The sequence below is a fragment of the Petaurus breviceps genome, unplaced genomic scaffold (assembly GCF_028583685.1).
Source record: "Petaurus breviceps papuanus isolate PSGF00001 unplaced genomic scaffold, PetGlider_PUasm1.0 91041, whole genome shotgun sequence".
Lineage (NCBI taxonomy): Eukaryota > Metazoa > Chordata > Mammalia > Diprotodontia > Petauridae > Petaurus > Petaurus breviceps.
Genome location: NW_027187400.1, coordinates 40,757,120 through 40,783,806, shown reverse-complemented (window position 1 = coordinate 40,783,806; position 26,687 = coordinate 40,757,120). Strand labels below are relative to the sequence as shown.

Sequence of the window (26,687 nt, the reverse complement as noted above, 5' to 3'; positions counted from 1 at the left end):
GTCTGTCTCTCTCTCTGTTTCTGTCTCTTTCCCCATGTCTCTCTCTCTCTCTCTCTGTCTCCCTCTCCTCACCTTGGTTGCGTTTGTCTGGTATTTCTTCTCCAATTCTTCCACTGACAGCTGGTGATCGTTCTGTAACCAGACGGAGGAGCTCAGTCCCCTCCCCAGCTGCCCACCCCCTCCCCCAGCCCCAGCGACACCTTTCTGCCCTCCCACCGCACAGCCCACTCACAATCTCCATCTCCTTCTTCATGTTCTCCAGCCTCTCCTTCTTCCCCCCACCGCCTCCTTTCTTCTTCTTCTGAAGCTTGGCTTCCAGGTCTCCCCCAGGGCCCTTCCGGCCCAGTTCCACTGAGTACATTTCATAATTATTCTGGTGAAGGGAGGACAATGGAGAAAAGAGGGGACAGAAGCCAACCCTGACCCCCGGCCAGGACCCCAGACGTGGCCACAGCCTCCCCTGGATTCCCAGTGGAGCTTTGCTTGTCCTCTCTCCCCTAGACCCAGGATGGGAACCTCAGTTACGTCTCCTCCACACCCAAAATGAGACCCCCAGTCTCCTCCTCTCCTCAAATCACATCCTGAGCCTAAAAAGATCCCCAGTGTCCACATTCTACCCCTGGACCAAGATGGGGCCCTCAGCTATCCTTTCTCCCAGGTGTAGGACAAGGTCCCCAGTCTCCCTATCTCTCTCTTGGACCCAGAACAGGACCACAGCCTCCTCTGGGTCTAGAACAAGACCCTGGGTCTCCAAGATGGTACCCTCAGCCACCCTTTCCCCTGGACCCAGGACAGGAATCAATGCTTTGTCCCAGGTCCAGGGTTTCCCACATCCTGCTCTCACCGACTTCCCCATGGCTGCTCCAGGGCCTTCTTTTGGGGGCTGAACTGGGCAGACAAATGTACCCTCGACCTTTACAGCTGCTGATATAGATGGGGGGAGGGTATGGAAAAAACAAGACCAGCCCCTAAAGGAGCCTGGAGATAAGGGCGTAAGGACTGACGCTGATTATTAGCTCCTTGGGACAACAGCCAGGAGTTGGTCTGGGACAGAACTTCCAGAGGAGTTAGAGGAGAGGAAACCAGGACAACCAGGGAGGGAGGAAACCAGGACCCCTATGATGATGACTTACCCCCTCCTTTAAGGGCTTTCCCACCCCCTCTTCATCCAGTCCCCACCACCTCTGATTTCCAGAACCAGGCCAGCTGTTGCCACCACTCTGACCTTTACCATGACCTAATCTCTACTCTTCTCAGCCCCCTTTGGGCCAAGCCCTTTCTCCCTAAGTTAAGCTGAGACCAAGCAGAAATTCTCTTAAAGGGACTTTTTTTTTAAACTAAGGAAAGTTAAAAGAAAGCCACAGGAATGGTGGAGTCATCAGAAAGAAGCTGGCTCTGATTCCAAGATAAATCACGTCTGGCCTTAGGTTGGCTTAGCTGGCAGCCATCACACAGGAGACCCAGTGTATGGCACCACCAAGATATAGGAAGCTTAGAGCATGGTACAACCAGCAAATGGATCACCAGAACATAGGAAGCCCCATACGTGGTGCCACCAGCACATAGGAGACTAACCAAGCAAGTGGGATCATCCATAGATGGGACAAGGGTTCACAGGACAAGCTACTTACACATAGAACACACAGAACGTAGTACAACCAAATGTCAGCTCTTCATGAATCCATAGTGTGACATCACAACCAAAAAAACCTCCTAACTTGATCCTATAGCCACATAGCAGCTAGGTGACGCAAAGCATCTGATTTGGTCTCAGATACTTATTAGCCTTGTGACTCTGAGAAAGTCATTTAACTGCTCTGTGACTCAGTTTCCTCATCTGTAAAATGGGTATAATAATAGCACCTTCCTCCCAGAGTTGTGGTAAGAATCAAATGAGATAATATTTGTAAAACACTTAACTCAGTGCCTGGCCAGTAGTAGACACTATGTAAATGCTTCCCTTTCCCCTTCCCCGTCTTCCTAATCCCCACTGGTGCTAGACTCTACCCTCTGATCATCTCCAATTTAGATAATCTTTAGATATCTAATCTCCAATGAGATAAAATTTATAAAGTGATTTTTGCAAACCTTTTCCTTGTTCAGGCATTTCAATTATGTTCTGTGACCCCATTTGGGATTTTCTTGACAGAGACACTAGAGAGGTTTGCCATTTCCTTCTCCAGCTCATTTAACAGGTGAGGAAACTGAGGCCAATAGGGGTAAGTGACTTGCCCAGGGTCACACAGCTTAGAAAGTATTTGAGGTCATATTTGAACTCTGGTCTCCTGGCATTCTGTCCACTGCACCACCTAGCGGCCGTGATAATAATAGCTAGCATTTATATAGTAAGTACACTGAGGTTTGCAAGGGCAGCCAGGTGGGCCGTACTGTGGTTATTATTCGTTCAAACAAGATTATAAGTGTCCAAGTGATTAGCATGGCATCTGGCACTCCCTTTCTGTGTGCTAGCACCAAAGATACAGAGACAAAAGGAACTCTATTCTATATGAGAACATGTGGACCTATGCAGGTTTATGCTAAATGTGTAGGGAAAGCTTGAAGCCCACAAGCCAGGGAGGGTGGGGAGGCGGGCAGGAGCTTCTGGAAAAGAGACCATTGTCTCAGAGTCATCGGGAGCTGATAAGCTGGCCTGAGCTTGGAAGGAAATTGGATTGTAAGAAGCAGAAGGGAAGAGGCCAAGGCCCTTCTGAAATGCAGATTGGCCCAAGCAAAGGCATAGAGAGAGAGGGTCCCATGGAAGGGGAGTAAGAAAGCCAGTTGGGCTAGACTCCAGAAGTGAGAAGGGAAGTCCAGGAGATTCAGTCCCTAAAGGTAGGTTAACACCAGGGTGTCAGAGGCTTGAAATGCCAAAGAGTAGGCAGGAGGGAGTCATTGGAGCCCATTAATTCATGGATTCTTGGTGGCCTGACCTGAGCGCTAGCACTTGTGTAGGGGACGGACTGAAAAAGGAAGAAATTTGAAATAATTTCTCCAAATTTCCCCTTTTAGGAATTTCAAGGTTCTGCCTGTCTCTCCACCCAAGGGTCCTCCTGAGGGACAAAGAGAGTGGTGGCAGTCCCTCCCACCTGTGAGGCCTTGTGGGCAAAAGGTGATGTTGGGGTACATGCCATTCAGGAAGAGAACTGTTATCAAGGCTGCCAGTACCCCAGACAGAGAGGCACCTACCCTGGGGCCCCTCTCCTCCTTTCCCAGGGAGGGCAAAGGGTTATCTCCCCTTGGAAAAGAAGGAGTTGAGGGGAGAGAGGGAGTGGAGCAGGGGCTGAGGGAGGTTTATACTGCAGATGAAGGATGAGACATCATGCATGTTGGTGTAACACGTATGGCCTGGCTGGATGGGGTTATATGCTAGCCTATGTGTGTATCACTGATGAGTGTGTGTGTGTGTGTGTATGTATGTGTGTGTGTGATACACTGGGGCTGGGTCCCTTTGTTTGCTTCTCTCTTTCTGATAAGATAGCCTCCCCTTAATGCCCTTCTCTGCTTGGAAGGGTCACCTTCCTCCCCTTCCCCCACCCTGACCAAGGTCAAAGCCATCTGTACATTCCCTGCCCTCGTGGGGCTAAGGGTGGAGAAATGTCTGTATAATGACCAGAGGATGGCATCTGGAATCAGGAAACAAGTTCAAATTCTGACTCCATTACTGTGTGACCTTAGGAAAGTCACAACCTCTCTGGGACTCACTTTCCCCATCTGTAAGCTGCCATTTAGCTCTGAATCCTGTGATCCCTGTTTTCTGTGCTCTGGCTGAGTGAAAGGAGAAGAAATGAAGCTGGAGGCAGGGAGGAGATAAGGAGTAAGCCCCCAAACTGACCCCCCCAACTTCTCTCCCCTACCCTGGAAGTCACAAAGGGGATATCTGGGAGTAGAGGTGGGAAAGAATCTCAGGGAAGGTAGTCAGGACTCGGAGACTTGGCTGTGAACTATAGTTAGAACCAGCTGTCACCAGGAAACTGAAGCATGCTGGGACAAAAAGGCCCAGCTGGGTAACACCTTAGATGCCCCTTGTTGTATAGACAAATAAGGCCAGAGAGGGAAAGGGACTTCCTCACTCTTCTACTTATGCCCTGCGTAAGCTGGGGGAGGTCCCTTCCTCTCCCTGGGCCTCAGTTTCCTTATCTGTACAATGAGGGGGACCCTTCCCAGCTCCAAGTCATATGAGATTTTACCTTTAAAAATGTCTTCTTTCAATGTGACTGTGGGCAGGTAATTTCAATTCCCTCAATCTGTTTCTTCTTCTGTTAAATGAGGTAGCTGGTAGTTGTTATAAAAACAAAAAATCAAAATGTAGAAGTAGATGAAAGGGTTGACCTCAAAAGGTCCCTCCTACTTCAGAGATTCCATAACCTCTTGGCTTTCCCAAGGCTATGCATAGAGCCAATGACAGGACTGGAGCAGAACACAAATCCTTCCCACCCACAACCATCTCCTGCCTCATGTGCATACCTCTCCTTTAACTTTCTATGATTCCTATAGAAAATTCTGCCTCCTCCGCCATTTCTCTTTGTTTCCTTCAACACACACCTCCCAAAAACTCATGAAGTCCAGCCCCCACATTTTACAGATGGCGAAACTGAGACCCCCCAAGGAGAAAAGACAAGGTCACAAAGGCTGACTATAGCTAGGGCTGAAACCAAGATAATCTAATTCCAAAATCAGAGCTCCTCTGACTACCCTACGGGGTAACTCAGGGAGGCAGATACAATCACAAGTCTGGGAAGGAATAGATGCTACCTTTTCCCATTCTGAAATTTGTTCTTTATCTTTCCAGTAACCACCCTTCATACAGAATCATCACCAGTTGTCAAAGGAGGAATTCTCCCTCCACACACATATATAAACACATAAGCACATGAGCATACCCACAAAATCATCAGCTCCAAAACTGGAAACCACCCACACACATGTACACACCCCAAATTTATTGAGTCAAAAGCCTAGAGGGATTTCTTCAGGAAGGAGAAGTCAATGCCATGGAATTGAGAACATCCAGGAAGGAAAAGAAAAGAGAAGAGAGGTGTTCTAACCAAGATCTGGAGAGACAACAGGGTCCTGAGTCTCAGAGAGGAAGATGGTTGGTACTCTGGGCTTACAAATCCCTGAGGAAAAACTTCGGGATCAAGTTTTGAACTGGAAGAAAGAGGAGAGACCTAAGTCACACTAGCTGATGTATTTATGTATTCATCCACCACATCAGAGAAAATAGTAGGAGAAAAAAGGATAGAAACATTAAGAAACCAATATAAAGCCAGTACAGAAGGTAGGAGAACTGAGCATATGGTTTTCTGATACAAGATTTGGGAAAATAGATTTCAAAGCTCACTGAAGGGAGGGGTAGCTAACACCCTGGCTGAGAGGAAAAAGATGTGACTGGCTGCAATACTGATTGGGCCGTATCTAATAAGATGAAATGATGGGGATCAATGTAAAGTTTTACCTTTGGCTCTAGGGATTGGGGGGAGGGGCGGGGTTCTGTACATTCAACTTGAATCAACAGTGAGATATGGAAATTAGCGATGACAATGAGCATTGATGGAGTGCTTTCGGTTATCTCACCTGATCTGATTAGCCAAGAAAGCTAATTTGATTTTGGGCTAGATTCAGAAAGGCCCAGCTTCCAGGAATGATCATTCCTCTGTCCTCTGTCTTAGCAGACCATGTTAAGAGTACTTTATTTTCATTTCTAAGCACCAACTGAAAAGACACTGATAAACTAAAGAACGTCCAGAGGAGACCAGCTAGGGTGCTGAAGAGTCTCAGGTCCATTCATGTGACAATTGGTTGAAGGGGCTGGAGATGTTTTTAGCCCGGACAGGGACGATAGCCACCTTCAAGTTTCTGAAGGTCCTGTGACTTGGAAGAAAGATGACCCTAGTTCTGCTTGGTCTCAGCAGACTGATCTAGAAGCAATGGGCTGGAACAGTGAAGAAGCAAGAGATTAGGAAAAACTTCCTAAGTAGTAGAGCTGTACAAGGTAGAATGTACAGTCTCAGGAGGTAACCAGTGCCTCCTTGCTGAAGGTCTTCAAGCAAAACCAAGATGGCCACTTTTCAGCTGTTAGAGAGGAAATTCTTTTTCAGGTATGGGTTGGATTAGATGGTCACTGAGAGCCCTTCCAACTCCAAAATTCTGTAATTCTGTCCTTCTATGACCCAGTCCTGAATTGAAGTGGGAGGCACCTCAGGCAGATTCCATCTTATTTCCTCATTTCTTATACTTGATTTTGTGGCACTTTATAGTAGACAGATCACTGGACTTGTATGGAGTCAAAAGACCTGATTTGGAGACCCGTCTTTACTGTTATTACATGTGTGCTTGAACAAATGCCTTCTAACATTTGGGTCTCATTTTCCTCATCTACAAAAAGAAAGTGGGATTGGACCAGATAAACTCTCAATTCCCTCTCATCTTAAAATCTCATGATCCTAAGATGAAACCTTCTTTCCCTAGAATAAAGCAAAAATAGCACCAGGAGGAAGGCATCCTTGGGAGAGGGTAGTGATTGTTGGGTAATCTTATGTGACCCCAGAGGAGTAATTCCGGCAGAGCTGTGCTAAAACAGGTATAGATATACTTCTATCCCTACTGCCTGGCACACAGTAGGTGCCTAATAAATACTTACTGGGGCAGCTAGGTGGCATAGTGAATAGAGCACCGACCCTGAAGTCAGAAGGACCGGAGTTCAAATGTGACCTCAGACACTTAACACTTAACTAGCTGTGTGACCTTGGGCAAGTCACTTAACCCCAACTGCCTTGACTTCTCTCCCTCCAAAAAAAATTTTTTTTAATTAATAAACACTTACTGATTGATATGCTCTTGGTAGGATTGCAAACTTCTAGGATTTCTTCAGACAATAATCTGGCAGTACACAGTAAAAGTTACAAAATTTTTCATAACTTTTGATCCAATAATTCCATTGTTAGAAATATAACTGAAAGTGGTTGGGTTTTTTTTTTTTTCAAAAATAAATGAACCCAAAAAGCACCTGTTACAAGATTTTCATAGCAACAATTTTATGTAATTGCAAAAACTGGAAACAACCTAACTGTCCAACAATAGGGAGATAATTAAATTAACTTGTGGGACACATGCAATAGAATATTACAATGTAATTAAGTCCAAGGAGAATGATGAATGCAAACAAATCTGGAAAGATCTTTATGAAATGTTGCAAAGTAAAAAAATAGAAGAGTGGAGGGGGAGGAGAGGAAATAAACATATATTTAGTGTGCACCTACTATGTGGTAGGCACTGTTCAAAGAGTTTTATTCATGTGTTCTTCATAACAACCCTGGGACACAGGTACTATTATTTTGCATTTGAGAAAATTGAGGCAATTGCTTGCCCTAAATTACACAGCTAATAAGTGTCTGAGTCTTTACTTTGCCACCCAGCTAGAAGAAAAGGAAATGAAAATGAATGGACAAACAATCCTGATGTGGACTTAGAGGGGCTGAAATAGTAATGTGACCCTTTTTGAGTGATTTTATTAGTCTGGGGAAATCCCAGTGAGGAAACTCTCACTACTCATTCAAATCAACATTTGCTTAAAGATGTCACACTCCAGCTGCAGGATTCCTGAGAAGCTGCCTGAATCAGATTCAATGGAAATGTTTAACAAAATAAATAGAAAATACAGCACAACACAGATAATGTAAATATGTGGTTTTCTAAGTCACTATTTGACCTTCAGGAATCCATCTCTGCTTGAGTTTGAGTTTGACACTTGCCTGGTGTCATTGGATGGTGAAGTGATTTGTCCAAAGGCACACAAACAGTATTTGTCTGAGATGGGGCTTTAACCCAGCCCCTCCTGATTCCAAGGAGCAACTCTCCATTCCTTGCACCCTGTTGTTGCTCCTATGACACCTTGCATGGAAATTAACTTACCTGTGTAGCCACTCCTAGGGATGTCCTTTTAAAGTATTTATTAAGCAGCAAACTCAGGTAAGTTTTGTAAAATGTCATTTGTTGGTTGAACTGGGTATCCCTTTAAATGGCAGGGGAGGGGAGAAACGGTGATCTGTAGTTTGAGACTGTATGGGAACTGGGCATTTTGGAAACATTAAGACCTGGCTATGTGAACTATTTGAGATTCTTTGGGAGAAGAGGGGAGGCACCTAAAAAGACAATGCCTTAGCCTCCCCTGAGCCCCAGAAACAGTTCAGAATCAGAGACAGAAATTAACGTGCTCACTACGCCTCAGCCTGTTAAGGACAGTGTATCAAATGAGGTTAATAACAGCACTGACCTCACAGGGCTGGTGGGAGGGCCACGGAAAGTGTTTACCACGCTGCTACATAATAGGAACCATATAAATGTTAGACATTATTATGGTTGACTATGATTAAATGGGAAAGGAGGGAGGTTGAAACCGAGGATACCTTTACGAAATCCCAGGATGCCTGGGCCTAGAGCTCCCCTGGAAACTTCTAGGGACTTCAGGGGCACATCTGACTCAGCACTGAAAGGACATAGGGCTCTGGTATGATACAGCTAACTCAGAGTGGTCCCTTGAGCTGGACCCTGTGCCCCCCTTCCCCACCCTCCCACCACAGCAGGAGGGGGTGTGGCATCCATTGAAAAGAAGAAACAGCTTCTTACTTGCTCTCTCTCACATGACAGGGAGCTCTCTCTGTTTGTAGGATTCCTGTGTTGGGTGGGGAGATGGGTGATGTTCCTCTCTCTCTGTCTCTCTTTGTCTCTCTCTGTCTCTCTCCCTCTGTCTCTCTCTGTCTCTCTCTTTCTCTGTCTCTCTGTCTCTCTCTCTCTGTCTCTCTCTTTCTCTGTCTCTCTCTGTCTCTCTGTCTCTCTCTCTCTCTCCATCCCCCCCCCCCAATCCTGCTAGTCTCTCCATGGTAGTCACTCCCTTGTGGCACAGAGAGTTCAGAAGCTTGCCCCTGTGCTGTGCCTGAGGAGGTGATCCAACATCCATCTTGAGGTGGCTGATTGGGTTCAAGCTTGGAGGTGAGCTTGTGAGGTCCTCTAGGACCTCTGGGAAGGTCTGGGAGTCCTCAGTCCATCCTGTGAAGCCGACTGGAGACAGAGGAAAGAGGCCTCAGGGGATACTCTAGGACTTTGGGAGCAGGTCAGCACCCAGAGAGTGGCTACCATACTCAAGGAGGGAGGGAGGAAGAGCATTGACCATCCCCCCACCCCATAGACAGGGCACTACTTAAAAAAAGAGAACTAGGCAGCTGCCTCTCCTCTTTAAGTGACAGAGCGCCCAACTCCCTGAAGCTGTTACATTGGGTGGAGGACCAAGATGCCTCATGGGGTTTTCAGGATCCAGACCAAAGAGCTGAGTCCTTTCAGCCTGAGTCACACATGTCCCAGGAGTTTAAGAAGTTTCCAAGGGAGTTCAGGGCCCAGGTTCCCTTAGATGATCCCTGTGGGTCAATTCTACACAGATTCCTTGGGGGGGGGGGGTTCCCCAATTCAACCTCTCCTTCATCCTGAGGACTTTGTAACCACCTCCCTATGACCTCCTCTTTGTCTATTCCTCCTTCTGTCTCTGTCTCTGTGTATGTATCTCTGTCTCTCTCTCTCTCCCTCTCCCTCCCCCCATCCTTCTCTATCTTTCTCCCTCCCTCTCTCTCTGTGTCTCTCTCTGTCTCTGTGTGTGTGTGCGCGTCTTTCTCTCTGTCTCTCTCTCTGTCTCTATCTCTCTGTCTCTCACTCACTGCCTCTGTCTCTCTCTCTCCCACCCTCCCCCAGGTCTTCTTCTACTTCCTTCTCTTTAACTAAGACCACATGTCTCTCACTGTAATCTCTTTCTTCTAGAACCTCCTCTCCTTCTTCCTAAAACTTTTCCCCTGTTTCTATATAAGCTCACCACCCCACTTCAGCTCTCCTTGTATCTCTTCTTTGGCTTTCCCTTGGCAAACCTACTGTATCAATGTGGCATTTCCTTCTCCAGTTTATTTTACAGAAGAGGAAACTGAGGCAAGCAAGGTTATGTGACTTGCCCAGGGTCACACAGCTAGTAAGTATCTGTGGCTAGATTTAAAACTGAGGAATATGAGCTTTTCTGACCTCAGGACCAATGCTGTATTTACTTCATCATCTAGCTGTCCTTCTATGAACAGTCCTTCAAATACTTGGGAAAAGTCATTACATATTCAGCCCCACCCCGACCCCCATCCCACCAAATTTTCTCTTTCCCCAGCTAAACATGACCCATTTTTCAACTGATCTTCATTTGATATAGACTCTGCACACCTCACTATCTTAGGTGCTTTCCCTGTATCCCCCCCCATTCATGATTAAGTTGCCTTGTTCCTTTCATCCTGTATGTAAGAGAGGAATTTACGAGGGAATTTGGAAAGACATAAGCAGCTAGAAAGTTGGGGAAATACTTCCACATCGTGTCATCATGGAACTACTGAAAGAAACATAAATGGATGTTGTTGTTTTTTCTTTTAATTTTACAAATAAGGGAACTAATGAGAAAGGAAGTGACTGTCACTCCCTTGCTCAAGAATCCTCAATGGTTCCCAATTTCCTCTAAGATATAAACACTCTAGCTTGGGATTTAAAGTCTACCTTAAGATTACCTTTCCAGACTTACTACCCATCACACAGCCTGTGTTCCAGGCTAACTGTCCTGCTGGGTGCTCCCCAGACTGGGCATCCCACCTCCATGCTTTTGCAGAAGCTGTCCATCCTCACCTCTGCCTCTTTGAATTTTCAGTTGCTTTCAAGACTTTCACTATCTCCTCAGATGGCATTGTGTTTCTTTATTTGTGTGGCATACCCAGGCCACATCATCTTATCTCTTCCAAATTATTATTTACCCTTGGGCCCATTAGGATGATGACTTGGAAAGACATCTGAGGACTCTAACCCCCCCCTCCCCTTCCCCCATCATCAGTACTCTCTAAGGAGAGTATATTCAGAATTGGGTATGAAGTTGCTAAAGGACTGGGAAGTGATGAGACATCTGGCCAAGCAAACAAGTCTAAAGTTCCCCTTTTCTTCTGCTGCCCTTTAAAGAAACTTCCTGATTGCAATAGCAGCCTGTTAACATTTATATATAACATTGTAAGGTTAGCAAAGTGGATCCTCAAAATGATCCTATGGGGATCAGTGCTATTATCTTCCCCATGTTACAGATGGGGAAACTGAGGTAGATATACATTAAGTGACTTGCTCAGGGTCATACAGCTAGCAAGTGTCTGAAACTCTGGAGAAAAAATAGGGACTGGAAGAATCCCAGGTACCCCAAACTGTAAGCTCTAGTGACTCCCAGGGGATAGGTGAACCAAGGGTAGGGAGACATATCTTCTTCCTTACCCTTACCCCTTCTGCCTTCCCTTGCTCCTACTCCATTATCCCAGAATTGGAGTTTCAGACACACATCCTCTCCTTCCCCTTATTCCCTTTCCATGATCTGTGACTGAAAGGATTTCAGAAATCCCTTGCCTTCAATATGAAGAATTAGGAAGGTACTTGGGAGGTGTTTAGGGAAATAGTTAGAAATACAGATTTCCATGTAGGGATACTTAACATTTTTCCTTTCTTTTTCACTATACCCAACAAAGTATGTGGTCACAATATGTTGAGTGTCTATGTGCTATGAATGGGGGTGAGGGGTGGGGAGGGAAGGTGATTCAGACAAAGAAATGCAGATGTGCACTGGAGTTTAGAACCATAGATTTCCTACTTTAAATAATTTGAGTTACATTTTATATATCCCCAATCTTTAATTCTGAATTTAACTCACACAGGTTTTGAACTGCTCAGGGATACCATTAGAATCCACTGGCCATGGTTTGGATTTAAAGATCGAGTTGCCTTCTGGGAGGGGGAATTTGTGCCCTTTTGGAAAGCTGCACACAAATATCAGAAAAGAACTTAGAAGGCTATTGGACTAGTGGTTCAAGGAGAGACTATTTAGTAGACAACTCAGGTATTTTCCTCCCTAGATGGATAATTAACATAGGAATACTGCTGCCTCCTTTCTACAGACCTAAGGAAGATAGCTTGAGCAGCTAGGTGGCACCATAGTGCATAGAGTGCTGGACCTGGAGTCAGGAAGACTCATCTTCCTGAATTCAAACCTCGCCTCAGACACTTACTAGCTGTGTGACCTTGGGTAAGTCACTTAACCCTGTTTGCTTCAGTTTCTTCATCTGTCAAATGAACTGAAGAAGGAAATGGCAAACCACTCCAGTATCTTTGCTGAGAAAACCCCAAATGGGGTCACAAAGAGTCAGACACAACTAAAAAACAACCAAACAAAGGAAAATAACTCAAGAGAACATTTGGAATGCTTCAACTACAGTTGTGGTTCCCAAGTGACACACAGTGTACAAAGTATTATGCCATAAAAGTATCACGTATTTTTAAATATCATGTTCCTACAATAGAATATAAGCTCCATTAACAGTAGAGATTATTGTATTTTCATATCCTTCATGCCTAGTATGGTGTCTTGCACATAGTAACTGTCCCTCATTCCTGGAAGGCTTCTCCCTTTTCATCTTCACCTATTAACTTCCTTCAAGACTCAACACAAATCCTACTTTCTGCAGGAGGGCTTTCCCAATCTCTCCTCCTCCCCTTGCAGGTGCCTTCCTTCTGAGAATACCTTCCATTTATAAACAGAGGCAGCCAGAGGGCTCAGTGGATACAGCCCTGGGCCTGGAGTCAGGAAGACCTGAATTCAAATCTAGCTTGAGACACTTATAAGCAATGTGACCCTGGGCAAGTCACTTAACCTCTGTTTGCCTTAATCCACTGGAGAAGAAAATGGCAAACCACTTCAGTATCTTTACCAAGAAAACCCCATGGCCAGTATTTCATGCTATGGTCCCTGGGGTCACAAAGAGTTGAACACTACTGAACAACAACAATATTTTATAAATACACAAGTGTTTGTATACTTAGAACAGATTAAATATATAGGAGCTTACAATCTAATAGAAAAGACAGCCATCAAACAAATACATAAAGAACGAGTTATATATAGTTTAAATAGAAAATTATGCCATAAAATAATGGATAGAAGGCATTGAAATTAAGAGGGTTTGGCAGTAAAAGATGGGATTTTAATTGAGATTTAAAGGAATCCAGGAAGGACAGTAGTCAGAGCAGAGGAGGGAGAGCATTCCAGGCAATGTATGCTTCTTGAGGGCATGTTTTTGCATTGTTTCTGTGTATCTGCAGAGCTTAGAACAGAGCCTGGCACACAGTAAGCCTAGCTAATGTTTGTTGACTGACTGGAGTTATAAATACAAAAATGAAACAGCTCCCGCTCTTACAAAACTTACACTTATTGGAAGAAACAAGAAGGTTCCTCAAAAGGCACCTAGTCCAATCCCCTCATTTTATGGATGAAAAAACCAAGACCAGGGAGGCTCATTGACTTAGGACCAGTGATCTAGTGGTAAAAGCTACTCCTTTCACAAATGAGGAAACTGAGGGTCAAGAAGGTACAGTAAGGAAAACCAGCTCCTAAACTACCAAAGTGTTTGTAGCCCCCTGGAGAGGCCTGTTGGAGACCCTCCAGAGGGGAAAGGGATTAAGCACTTATTGGATGCTCACTATGTACCAGGTTTTACAGTATTATCTCATTTGAAAGCAGAGACAGGATAGCAAAATGTTAAGCAGAGAATTAGGGAAAGGAATATTTGGGGCATTCCACCAAGTCCTCCACTGACCTGCTTAATGAGACCCTGGTAGCTGTACTGCTAATTGGTGAGATAACTTCTCCCCATCCAATGAGAGGAAAGAGAATAGGCTTCTCCCAAAAGGTCACTTGATTTTATCTGGGAACAACTGGCTAAACTCCAAAAGTGGAATTTTTTCTTTGAGATCCATATCAAAGCAAAGAGCTGGCTGGGAACATGGTGTCTTTTTTCATTCTGATCTCATATAATAAAAGCACTCTCATTTTTAAGGTCAATGTGCCTTCCTTTCAGTCACGTGACAGTCCTTGATCGGAACCAGAGCAGAAGTCGATTCTGAAATATTGTCCCCTAAGGATCTTTATGTATTTTAGATGGAGCTGAGGAGAACCTCGGCAGGCCCTGGATGGTTGTTCATGAAGAGGAATCCTGGCAGGAAGCCCCAGGGTGAAAAAGACTTAGGCCTGGTAGCCCAGCTCACGAGCTCCCCACTGTGGCCCAGGCTCAAATCGTGTTCTGAGGTACCATTCCAGATGGTGCCTCATAGACTATCACCCTCAACTGTCTTTCCTTTTTTTGGTGACTATCTCAAGGATAGATGCATCAGTGGAGAGGAACTACACTTATAATAAGACAGGGTGATTGGAGGGACAGGGAAGGAGACAGAGAGGATACAGGAAGAGACAAAGAGGGTTATAAAGTGGATAAAGAGGAGGTTATAGGGTGGGGGGAGAGAAAAAAACTGGGGGGGGGTCTAAAAGGCATTAAAGGAAAAGGATACCATGGGAGGTGGGATTCTGGCAGAGTTTTAGGCAAAGTCATTAGGAGAGACAGTGGAAATTTTTATTGTAGAGACAAGAAGAGATTTACAAATAGGTAGCAAGGAGGCAATAGGGAAGTCTAGACAAAGATGATAGGGAGGAAGGAAAATAAGGGAGACTGAGAGGACATTATAGAAAGGATATTAGAAAGTGATCTAGGGGTGGTCAGGTGGCTCAGCGAGTAAGAGCACCGGCTCCAGTGTCGGGATGACCTGGATCAAATCCGGGCTCAGATACTCAGCACCACACCCAGCAATAACGGGCCGTGTAACCTTGAGCAAGTTACTTAACCCCGATTGCTTTAAAAAAAAGAAAGTGATCTAATTTTTTTCTCTGAGGGGGCAGAGCCAATATGACAGAATAGGGGCAGTCACTCAGCTGAACTCTCTCAACATTCTCCTCCAAAAAGCTTTAAAATAACCTCAAATCAAGTTTCAGAGCAGCAGAGACAACAAAAGATCAGGGTAAGACATTTTTCTGGCCTAAGAAAAGCAGAAGTCTGTAACACTGGGGTAGAGGTCTGTCTCAAGCCCACACACCCAGGGGCAGCAGTAACAACAGCCTCAACAAAAGCAACAGCATCAGGAGCTCTCAGCCCAGAGATGGTAAGAGGGAGAGACAACGGGTCAGAAAGAGATTACAGGAGATAGCCAAGTGAGAAAAGACATACAAAAATTCACTGAAGAGAAGTCCTTAAAAATTAGAATTGGACAAATAGAAAAGAAGGTGCAAAAGCTTACTGAAGAAAATTATTCCTTAAAAATTAGAATTGGGCAAGTGGAAGCTAATGACTCTATGAGAAATCAAGAATTAATCATACAAAATCAAAAGAATGAAAAAATAGAAGGACATGTGAAATATCTCACTGGAAAAACAACTGACTTGGAAAATAGATCCAGCAGAGATAATTTTAAAATTATTAGACTACTGAAAGCCACAGTCAAAAACAAAAGAGCCTAGACATCATATTTCAAGAAATCATCAAGAAAAACTGCCCTGATTTTCTATAACCAGAGTGTAAAATAGACATTGAAAGTATCCACTAATCACCTCCTAAAAGACATCCCAAATTGAAAACTCCAAGGAACATTATAGCCAAATTCTAGAACTCCCAGGTCAGGGAGAAAATATTGCAAGCAGCCAAAAAGAAACAATTCAAATATTGTAGAGCCACAGTCAGGATAATACAAGATTTAGTAGCTTCTACATTAAAGGATAAGAGGGCTTGGAATATGATATTCTGGAGGACAAAAGAGCAAGGATTACAACCAAGAATCACCTACCCAGCAAAACTGAATATTATCCTTGGGCGGGGGGAGGGTGGAGAGCAGGAATTCAATAAGACAGAGGACTTTGAAGCATTCTTGATGAAAAGTCTAGAATTGAATAGAAAATTTGACTTTCAAATACAAGACTCAAAAGAAGCATAACAGGAAAAACAGGAAACATAAACAGGAAAGAGAGAGTATGAGGGATTTAAAAAGATTAAACTGTTTACATTCCTACATGGGAAAATAATACATGTAACTCCTAAGAACTTTCTCATTATAAGGGCAGTTAGAAGGCTATGTAGTTGTCTTTTATTCTCAAAAAGAGGATCATGACATCAGGGAGATTATGTCATGACTTGCAATTGACTTTGATTTGAGTGAGGGAGGGCAGTGCAAGGCCACCAGCCTCACTTTCTCCTCCAGAGCCATCTGGATCCAGTGACCTGATATTCATAAGGATGACTGGAAATGGCCCAGGATACAATAGGAGACCCTGACCCTTTTAGGCAAAACCTTTTCAGATTCTTGCTATGAGTGAGGCAACACCCATTCAGTGAATAGGTCACTTTAAGAATCCAGTCAAGGGAGTATACATAGACAGAAAGCACAGGTGTGAGTTGAATATGATAGAATGATTAAAAAAATTAAAGGGTGAGAAAGAAGAACACACTGAGAGAAGGGGAAAGGGAGGCAATATGACATAAAAGAGATCTGAAAGATATTTTATAATGGTTGATAAGATAGGGGGAAAGAGGAGGTGAGCACATGAATCTTACTCTCATCAGAACTGGTTCAAAGAGAGAATAACACACACACACACACACACATACTCAGTTGGGTGTAGAAATCTATCTTGCTATACAGGAAAGTAGGAAGGGGAGAGGATAAAAGAAGGGAGATGGGGTTGGTAGAAGAGGGCAAAATGGAGAGGTAAAAATCAAAAGCAAAACACTTGTGAGAATGACAGGGTGAAAAGAAAGAGACAGCAGGATAAACAGGAGGAAGACAAGATGGAGAGAAATACATAGTTGGTAATCATTACTGTGGAAAAAAAATAAGGTTTCATCCCTCATATATATAGAAAACTGAATCAAATTTATAGAAATAAGAGCCATTCCTCAATTGATAAATGGTCAAAGAATATGAATAGGCAGTTTACAGAAAAAGTAACCAAAGCTATCTACAATCATATGAAAAAAAATTTTGATTTAATAATAGCATGTGAGGTGAGGTTCTGGCAGAGTCTTAGGCAAGGGGCATTAGGAGAGAAAGTGGAAATTTTTATTGTAGAGACAGGAAGAGATTTACAAATAGGTAGCAAGGAGGCAATAGGGAAGTCTAGACAACGATTATAGGGAAGGAGGATAATAAACTATTGATTTAAAAAGTACAAATTAAAACAACTCTCAGCTACCACCACACACTGAGATTGGCTAACATGACAGAAAAGGAAAATGACAAATGTTGGAGGAGACATGGGAAAATCAGAACACTAATGCACTTTTGGTGGAGTTGTGAACTGATTCAGCCATTCTGGAGAGAAATTTGTAACTATGCCCAAAGTGCTATAAAGTGATGAATACCCTTTGACGTAGCAATACCACTACTAGGTCTTTATCCCAGAGAGATAAAAAAAGGAAAAAGACCTATATGTACAAAAATATTTATAGCAGCTCTTTTTTGTGGTGGCAAAGAATTGGAAATTGAGGGGATACACATCAACTGGAAGAAGTTGTGGTATATGAATGTAAGAATACTATTGTGCTGTGGGAAGTGATGAAGGAGGTGGTTTCAGAAAAAACATGACAATACGTAAATGAACTGATGCAAAGTGAAGAAGAACTGATGAATCATTGTACACAGTAACAGCAATGTTTAATGAACATCAACTGGTTAAAAACTTGGCTACTCTGATCAATACAACGATCCAAGACAATTCCAAAAGACCCATGATGAAAAAAAATGCTATTCACCTCTAAAGAAAGAACTACTGAACTCTGAGTGCACACTGAAGTATAATTTTCTCACTTTCTTTATTTTTCTTGAAATATGAATAATAAAGAAATAATTTTTACATGATTTCACATGTATAATTGGTATCATATTGCTTGTCTTCTCAGCAGGTGGGCAAGGGATGAGCGAAAGGGAGAAAATTTGGAACTCAAAATTTAAAAAGAAAAGTGTGATGTATAAATAAATAAATGGAAATTATTTTTAAAAAGGAAAAGAAAGAAAGTGACCTCCTTGAAGGCAGGGACTGTACTTTTGCCTTTCTTTATGTCTTCAATAATTAGCACGGTGCCTAGCACAAGGCACTCCATCTCCTGCCTCCAGCATTTTCACTGTCTGTCCCCCACACCTGGAATACTCTCCCTCCTCATCATCAATGTTGCTCCCTCCTGCTTCTCCTCTCATCTGTCTGGCTTCTCCTTAGCTGGATCTTCATCCAGGTCATAACTGCTTAGGATCTTTTCCCTCTGTACTGTCTCACTCTGAGATCTCATCAACCTTCCTACATTCAGTTATCATCTGCATCTATATATCCATCCCTAGTCTCTCTCCTGAGCTTCTGTCTCATCAGTCAGTCAACAAGTATTTATTAAAGCACCTACTGTGTGCCAGGCACTGTGCTAAATGCAAACAGTTATGAACAATCAAGACATGCACAAAATAAATTTGAAGTGATCAATACAGGGAAGGCACTAGCATTACAGGGAATAAGGAAGAGGGGGAAGGGGAAGGGGAAGCATTATATAATGTCTACTACATGTCAGGCACGGTGCCAAGCACTTTACAAATATTATCTCACTTGACCCTCACAATAACTGTGCAAGGGAGCTGCTATTATTATACCCATTTTGCCATTGAGAAAACTGAGGCAAAGAGAGATTAAGTTACTTGAAAAAGTTTCTTGCAGAAGGTGGGAATTTAACTGAGCCTTGAAGGAAACCAGAAAAGCCAGAAGTCAGGAAAGAGGCAGGAGAGTATTCCAGGCATGGAGAAAGGCCACTGAAAATGCAGGACTCAGGAGATAAGTATCTTGTGTGAGGAACAGCAATGAGGGCAGGTCATGATGGATTGTAAAAGCCAGAGGATTTTATTGAATGGTCAGACCTGTGCTTAAGGAAGATCACCAATTGAGTGGGGAATAGATTGGAACACAGAGAGACTTGAGATAGGCAGACCCACCAGCAGAATACTGTAAAAGTCCGGGCATAAAGTAATGGTATTAGAGACAAGAGGGAGGCATATATAAGAGATGTCAGGTAAGTAGAATGGACTAGACTCAGTAACTGATTAGAAGGGAGTAGTAGTGAGAAAGAGTAAGGAGTCAATGTTTTGAGCCTGGGGGACCAGGAGATTGGTGGTGTCCTTGGCAGTAATTAGGAAATCAGGATGACCAAAGGATTTGGGAAGAAAGCTAATTAGTTCAGCCTTGGACATATTCAGTTTAATGTGTCTATTGGGATATCCAGTGGTAAGAGATGTGAGACTGGAGGTCAGGAGGGAGGTTTGGGATGGATCAATAGATCTAAGAATCATCAACAAAGAGATGGTTATTAAATCCATGGCTCTGATGAGATCACCAAGTGAAACAGTATAGAGAAGAAGAGAAGACCCAGGATAGAGCCCTCAGGACACCCATGGTTAGTGGGCGCAACCTGTGTAAAGATCTGGCAAAGGAAACTAATGAATCATTGAATGCCTACTGGCCATCTTGAATTAGACATGCCATAAGCATCTCTTACTCAACATGCCCAAAACAGAATTTATTATCCCCACCCCCACCCTTCACCTTCCAAACTCTCCTCTCTCCTGAACTTTCTTATGGCTGTCCAGGACACCAGCCTCCCCCCAGTCACCTCAGTTCCTCCCTCTCACTCACCGGATATATCCAATCCAATACCAAATCTCCTCGTTTCTCATATAAACCCCCTTCTTTCCACTCTCACAGTCATAGACCCTCATCACCAGTCACCTGCACCGCAGCAATAGCTTTTTAACTGATATTCCTGCCTCAGCTTTCTCCCCACTCAGCTCCAACCTCCACTCCATTGCCAAGATGATTTTTCAAAAGCACAAATCCTACCACCTCACCTCTCCTCCTCAAGAAGTCCCAGTCACTCCCTATTGCCTCCTTGATCAAATACCAAATCCTCTGTTTGATATCCAAAGCCTTTCATAAGCTAGCCCCCTCCCACCTTTCCAGTCTTCTTACACCTTACTCCTCTCCATGAATTCTACTCTCCAGTTAGACTGGCCTTTGTACTTTTCCTCTGTTATTTTCCCTTTAGGATGTGAACTCCTTGAGGACTATTTTCTCCTTTATTTTTATCTCCCGCACTCAGTTCACTGCTTATTGATTGTAAACATTTAATAAATGCATATTGACTGACTGATTGACTGATTCACCTTCACCTCAAAGGATCTTGAGTTTCTTTCTAGACTCAGAAGAACTGCCAACTCCCTACCTGTGGCCTTTCTTGATCTCCTGAGTTGCTAATGCCCCTTTCCACCTCAAACTACTCAATACATTCTGAACAAATGTACATCTTGCCTCCCCATCAGAACGAGGGGAGGATCCGTGAGGGCAGGAACTTTGATTCTTCTCTTTGTAAATCTAGCACTTAACACAAACCCTGTCATAGTGGGTGCTTCATAGATTTGTGTTGATTGATTGAACTGGGAGCAAAAGTGCCCCCATTCAGGTTCTGCTCTGAAGCCAGGCAGAGATAACTGAGAACTGCGCCAAGCAATTCGCCATGGGGCTCGGGCAGGGCGGGTGATCGGGAGCCCATAGGTTCCAAAGGGTGGTTTTAGAAAGCAGTCAAGTAGAAGGGCACGTTTTCAACAAGATTTTACTTTCTCTTTGTCTTACTTAGTTCAATATTTCTGGGAGGACCAACAATCGTTTTCAACCAAATCGTTGAACTGGAAACTCCTTGCCCTTGAATGAAAGCCCTTACTATGTGCCCAGTACTGTGCTAAGGATCAGGGAGACAAACAGAAAAAGCTGGCCAGTCTCTGTTCTCAAGGAGCTCACCTTCTACCTGGGAAGCACAACACATGAGGAAATTCCGCTGCTAAGGGGCCAGCAGTAGGGCAGATGGTAAGGCCCCTCCTCCATGGGTCATTCTCGAGGCATACAGGCAGGGCAGGTGGCAGGTAAGGCCTGGAGGGTTTTAGGAGGCAGTGGTGATATAAGCAGTAGGGCCTCGTCCTCCTCCATCTCACGGGAGAGAGTGGAGTTCATGATTCTCATATCGGCTAAGTCTTGGGATCCGTCAATTAGCCTGATTGTTTCTAGGCAGCCCCGGTCAGAGGAAAGGGAGAGGCCACCTGCACTCTGACCTGTAGAGGCAGGTGCTCCAAAAGCCTGGCCGACCCCTCAGTGAATGGAAGGACCTCAGGAAGTCAACCCCTCATTTTACCAAAAAGAAAACAGAGGCCCAGAGAGGAGAACTGATTTGCCCAAAGGAGTAAAAGGCAGAATGGGGATTGAAACTTGGGTCCTCTGACTGCAGAGTGTTATTTCAACCATACACTGCCTCTTGGACTTCAGACTCTACTTCTCTGTTTTTGCCAAGCTTGTAGGAACACACAGCAAGGGGGACTAAGAGGATATCCCATCTCCCTCACTTTGAGCATCAGAGGCCAGAATTTCAGGGTCCAAAAGTGAACCAATAGATTTTGATAAGGGTGACTTTCCAGGGTGTCCCCTGTTGTCCCTTAATTTTTGGAATCCTCAACCCTAGCAAGCCCAAATTGGAGTCAGAGGACCTCGGTTCAAATCCATTTCTGCCATCCATTACGTATATAGTCTTAAAAGGTTGACATGTGAGGTCCCTTCCAGCTCTTGAGCTAGGATTCTATGAAATCTTCCCAGTGTAGGGTCCAAATATCCGTCACATGTTTTTGGTCTTGATTTGGGTGGGAATGAGGGAGGATCACTGATGGATGCCGGTAGCATACCAACTTGTCAGCAAGTCATTGCATTGCCTTGTTGGATATTTAATACAGTTACATGCTGCCATTCTATAAGCTTGTGGAAGACAAACACTCAAGGCACAATGAGTGCTAGATTCTAGTCCTATCTTTCACTGTCACGTGGCCTTAAGTTCTATTACTTTCCTGAAATCACTCTATCTTTTAGCTACTAAATCCATGGTCTATTCTGAATCCTTATCTTTCTTGGACTCTCTTTGACTTTTTAATTTATCACATCTCTCATCCTGGACATTCTTGTATCCCTGAGTTTTCAGGTCATGTGTTTTCTCACCATGACCTCTCTCCCCCAAGAAGCTGTTCTTCTACCCTCATCCCTTTCTCAGGATCACAAGTATGTCATCAAGAATGTGACATCAGGACTGTCCAAGATAGACAGGAGCACACAGAACATCCCTCTTATTGTACGGAGGAGTAAACTGAGGCCCAGATAGGGAAAAGGATCGGTACATTGGCACCTATGGTAACAGGTCTCAGGATTCAATTCAGGTCCTTAATTATTTAATCCTTTCTTTTCTACCGTGTTTCCCCGATAATAAGACACTGTCTTATTATTTTTTTTTTGGACAGAAAAACACCAGAGGGCTTATTTTCAGGGGAGGGCTTATTTTAATGAACATTGACAGCAATTTTAATAAACAGGTAAATGTGAACAAAAAAATGTACCTTTATTCAATAAGCAAATCACTGGGGAAGAACAGGATGACGCGCTCACTGCTGCAGCTCGGAGCGTGGCCTGCGTAGCGTGTCGCACAGGGGATCACCTTCACTACAGTAGCAATCTCAATAGGGCTTATTTTCGGGGAGGGCTTATTTTAGAGGAATCTTACACAGTAAGGGGAGGGCTTATTTTCGGGATAGGTCTTATTATCGGGGAAACACGGTAGGTGCCATAATTTTAATAGGACATTAACCAGGATGCCAATAGGAAGACCCCCAAAGACCTTCTACAGAGAAGCAAATTTAGGCTCAATAGTAGGGAAATAATAGGGGAGAATGAGGCATCATGGTGCATTAGACAGAACCTTGGTGTAAAAAAGACCTGGGTTCAAGTCTGCCTACATACGACACACTCCTGATTGTTAGCCCCTTCTCCCAGAACACTATTTCTTTCTCAAACCAATCTCCTTTTAGCCCTTTCTTTCCCTCCCTTCCTCTAGTAATGGAAACATAAATGAACTATGATCAAATCAATTTTACCACTGTCCCTGGATGGGGTGTGTCAACCTACTTCCCTTTGGCCCCACTTACCATCTCTGGAATCTTTAAGTCCAAAGTGTTCCTCTGTGGCCACAGGGTTTACTTTCCAATTAGAATGTGAGCTACTTGAAGTAAAGAACTACCCTTGCTTTTATATGTATACCCCAGTACTTGGCACACAATAATCACTTACTTTTTCATGCTTTTATTCATGTTGGTTCTGTGACCAAGAGTCAGTCACTTAATATCTCAGTGACTCTAAGACAACTCTCTATTCCAAAGTGAGTTTCCTACACCAATTAGTCAAAGGTCAATTCCTCACTGATTGTACCCTCTCAGTGTAGGATGTGAATCCCAAGCCCCCTCCACCCTTCTCATCCTTCTTCGTCCTCTCCAGAGGCCCCAGCCTCAACCTCCAACACCAACCAACTGGCCCAGTGCAGGGCTGGTCCTCTTCGTTACACCAGTCTCATCCTTTCCTACTCTGATTCCAGTTCCCAATCCCAATCACTTTGAGATAGGCATCCAGGCATTTGAGGAAGCAGGCCTTCCCCTTTTGCCAACCTAGGCATTTAAAATAGCCCCTTCAGAGGACCTCGGGTGTTCTCTCCCTTAATTTCTTCACATCCTCTTCCCTCTCCAGAATGAATCAGAAAGACCAGGAAAAGTCATGAAATCAACTTTATTCTACGTTGGAACCATCCCCCTTCCACCTCTCCCCCAAATTTCCCAACAATCACCAGACCACAGTATTCAGGCCTCCAGCCTTTAGACACTAGGGGAAATGCTTTTCTTGCGAAGATTCCTTGCAACACGATGAAGGGAGAAAGGACAGGGGTCAGTCCTGGGGCCTCTGACTGGGACCAAAGGGAGTCCTCCTTCCACCCTCATACTTTCCAGTCCCTCTCCCTCTCAGCCTGGCTCACTACTCGACACTCGGTTCCTGCTCTATCTTAATGCAATGGGAAACCTGGGCAAAGAGCCCCACATGTAGCAGCAGCACATGAGAGTGGCAGCACAGGGCCTCTACTCCCATGGCCAGAATGAGTAGAAGGGCCAAGGCAAGGCCTGAAATGGCCCCAGGACCCAGCACTGTGGAAAATGACTCTGGTGGAAGGGGATGGAGAGACAAGGGGAAAACAATGCACCAGTGAATCTTTGGGGAGAGAGAGAGGAGAAGTCATTTGACCTAAACTTCCTTCCTCACCCCTTTAAGGACACTGTTATCTTGGATCCCCACACCCTAAACAATTGCAGGGTCCTGCCCTATCCCCAATCAGAGGTATCTGGGCCTTCAGCTTCAGCACCTTCAGACTCCCAATTTTAGGCTCTCAGTCACACCCAAAGTCAGTCCTTGAACGTCCCTGGTACTGATGTCAAAAGGCAACAAGGATTGAGGAATTCAGACCCCCATCTCCAAATCAACCCCAGCAGAAACTCAGGTTCCCAGCACTCCATCCCCACTCCTTGAAGGATTCAGAGAAGTCTAGAGGAAGGGAAAGAGACTTAGGGGTCCGATTCCCTAGCCTCAAGCTCACTTTCTTCCAGCACCTGGATCTCCAGCTCCAATGTGCCAAAGGGACTAGAGGTCAGGAGTTTCATTGGGGTGAAATCTGTCTTCTCCTTAGGGGTGAACTGAGACAGCAGGACAGAAATGGGAGGAGAGTTCCTGTGTCTGAGCCTTTGGACCTAGTTCCCAGATCCCACCGCCCTGGGGACGCAGACCCCTTCAGTGACCCAGACATTGGGCTCTCCCGCCCTACTCCCCACCCCATCTCCTGTCCCAGACCAGGGTGTCTAGTACACTCACCTGGAAGGTGCGTATATGTGGCGCCCCCTGGCGAACTTCCCGCAGGCCGCTGACCCTCCAAGAGAGGCTGAGCTCCGGGGTCAGCTCCCCGTTCGCCAGCCCCGTCAGTGCGCGTCCATACCACATTCCCCTTGGGTCCCTCCAGCCGGGGACGGACTGCGAGGTGGAAGGGAAAGGAGGGTGTGAGGGGATAGACTGCCCCAAAAAGGTAGAGGGGAAAAAGACAAAGAAACACTACCCCGCCCTGCGCTCACAAGTCACTTTCAGCGTCACGTTCTCCCGCGCGCTCTCCATGCGTTCGGCTATGGACCCCTCACAAGTGTAAACCCCGCCATCAGAGGGCTCCAGATCCCGGATAGTCAGAGTCCCACCCTGCACTGACACCCGACCTAAGGGAGCAGCAGAGAGACGGAAGAGGCTTAAATGTCCTGTCTCCAGACCCCTGCTCCCTCAGGGAGCTAGACGTCTAGTCTCCGGGCCCCTCCTGCTCAGGGACCCAGGCATTCGGGTCCCTAACCCCTTACTCACCGTTATCTCCCAGGACCAAGCCCTGATGCTCCCAGGTAATGTTGGGCTCGGGAATCCCTGAGACCTTGCACTGCAGCTCCGAGAAGGACCCCTCCTCCGCAACGACGGAGCTGAGGTTAAGGCTGAAGATACGAGACCTCTCTGAGTGGCAGGAGGGAAAGAGGCTGGGAAGGTGGAGCTCTGTTGGACTTTTCTACCGGAATACCTCCTTTCTCCATGTCCTGCCCCAGCCAGGACTACATCTCGTTTTCACCCATGTTTCACAATCTCTAGGATTCCCCATCTCCCCCCATGTTTCACAGGAAGACTCTCCAAGTCAGGGGGGTCCTACGCTTTTCCCATTCTCCTGGTGTCCCCAGTGGTCTCCCAAGTCCTACTCCACAATCCCTTCGTGCTCCATCTCCCGAGTCTCCCCCTCCCCCCTTTACACACTCACACACACACACGCATGCACGCACCGATGGCCCGGAGTTGGATCTCGCGTATCTCCTCCTCCCCTGTGTCTGCAGTGTCTGCCGCCCATTTTAGGGGTCCACCTTGACCTGGCTCGTTCAGCGTCACTCGCAGCCCCACTGAAGCCTCATCGATGCGCTCGACCGAAAAGGGGGACCCTCCAAGAGTTACCTCCTCCCCATCAGGTCCCAGCCAGTGAAGGCGAGCTTCGGTGTCCCCGCCAGATATTGCAAATGACGCACCTAGCCCAGCAGAAGAATGAAGTGGAAGCCGGAGAGGCATATGGGGAGTAAGAGACACAGACACAAGAGATACTGAGTGAGATAATTGGGACCCCCCCCCGTCACCTTTGCAGATGGAGTAATAGGAAGTGCCCAGGTAAATGTCTCCGTGAGACGGGACGATGGTCAGGAACTCGGACCTGCCCAGAACTGTGGCTGCAAGACATGAGAGTGTCCTGAACCTAGCTGGACAGCCCCTGCCCCGGCCGTGCAAGCTCAGTCACCCCCAGACCTTTCATGGTACCAGAACATCTGAGCCCACCCAAGCAGCTCCTAGTCTCTCAAGGACCCATGAATCCGATCCCTCCTATTCACCTCCAGCCCTTCAGGGTCGTCCATCTGTCCAGGTCTGAGCAGTCCCAGATCCTGAGGCTCCAGAGCACCCAGCCCTGGACACCCCTAACCCCGTGGAGATCCAGCCTCCCTGCCTCTGAAACCCCCAGCCCCATGGGGCTCCAGAGATGAGTCCTCTCAGCTTCAGACACCCTTTAAACCCTCAGGGGCCCAGGAGGCCCAATCCAGTCTCTGATCGCCCCAGTTCCTCAGGGACCTAGGTGGCGCCATGCTCGGTCCCCGCTCACCTGCCGCGGCAGCCAGAAATAGAAGTCACGCAACACCAGGGGTCATAGCGACCAGGACCTTGGATGCTTCGGTTCTCTAGGGAG

The 26,687-nt window shown here is 45.4% G+C and overlaps 2 protein-coding genes across 4 annotated transcripts in view; both read right to left on the bottom strand.

The window, feature by feature from the left end:
* Positions 1-5,597, bottom strand: part of ATP4A (ATPase H+/K+ transporting subunit alpha) — a 9,348-nt gene extending 3,751 nt beyond the window's left edge. Inside the window, exons 1-4 of the mRNA XM_069078591.1 lie at positions 4,753-5,597; positions 4,188-4,272; positions 233-373; positions 73-132 (exon numbers count right to left, since the gene is read on the bottom strand). Of these exons, the coding sequence (XP_068934692.1) occupies positions 73-132; positions 233-361 (189 nt within the window). The 5' untranslated portion in view covers positions 362-373; positions 4,188-4,272; positions 4,753-5,597. The remainder of the gene's footprint in view (positions 1-72; positions 133-232; positions 374-4,187; positions 4,273-4,752) is intronic.
* Positions 5,598-23,628: 18,031 nt separating this feature from the next.
* LOC138154128 (neural cell adhesion molecule 1-like) lies at positions 23,629-26,106 on the bottom strand. Of its 3 annotated transcripts, none has more exons than XM_069078629.1 (5): positions 25,747-26,106; positions 25,289-25,429; positions 25,015-25,149; positions 24,761-24,916; positions 23,629-24,585 (listed from the first exon to the last, which is right to left on the bottom strand). In XM_069078629.1, exons 1-5 carry the CDS (start codon positions 26,021-26,023, stop codon positions 24,575-24,577), a joined length of 720 nt encoding a protein of 239 aa, XP_068934730.1. In that variant the 5' UTR covers positions 26,024-26,106; the 3' UTR covers positions 23,629-24,574. The 3 variants fall into 3 exon arrangements, with proteins under 3 accessions (XP_068934730.1, XP_068934729.1, XP_068934731.1); XM_069078628.1 differs by having other exon boundaries at positions 23,629-24,436; XM_069078630.1 differs by lacking the exon at positions 25,015-25,149 and having other exon boundaries at positions 23,629-24,436.
* Between the last annotated feature and the right edge of the window lie 581 nt (positions 26,107-26,687).

What these genes read in the sequence shown, in the direction of transcription:
- LOC138154128 (XM_069078628.1), bottom strand. Translation starts at nt 26,023, where the DNA reads ATGCCTCTCCGGCTTCCACTTCATTCTTCTGCTGGGCTAGGTGCGTCA. An exon ending in CTTGGTCCTGGGAGATAACG is followed by an intron (nt 25,150 to 25,288) that starts GTGAGTAAGGGG and finishes CTGCTCCCTTAG; the next exon opens with GTCGGGTGTCAGTGCAGGGT. An exon ending in CACATATACGCACCTTCCAG is followed by an intron (nt 24,437 to 24,760) that starts GTGAGTGTACTA and finishes CCCTTCCTCTAG; the next exon opens with ACTTCTCTGAATCCTTCAAG.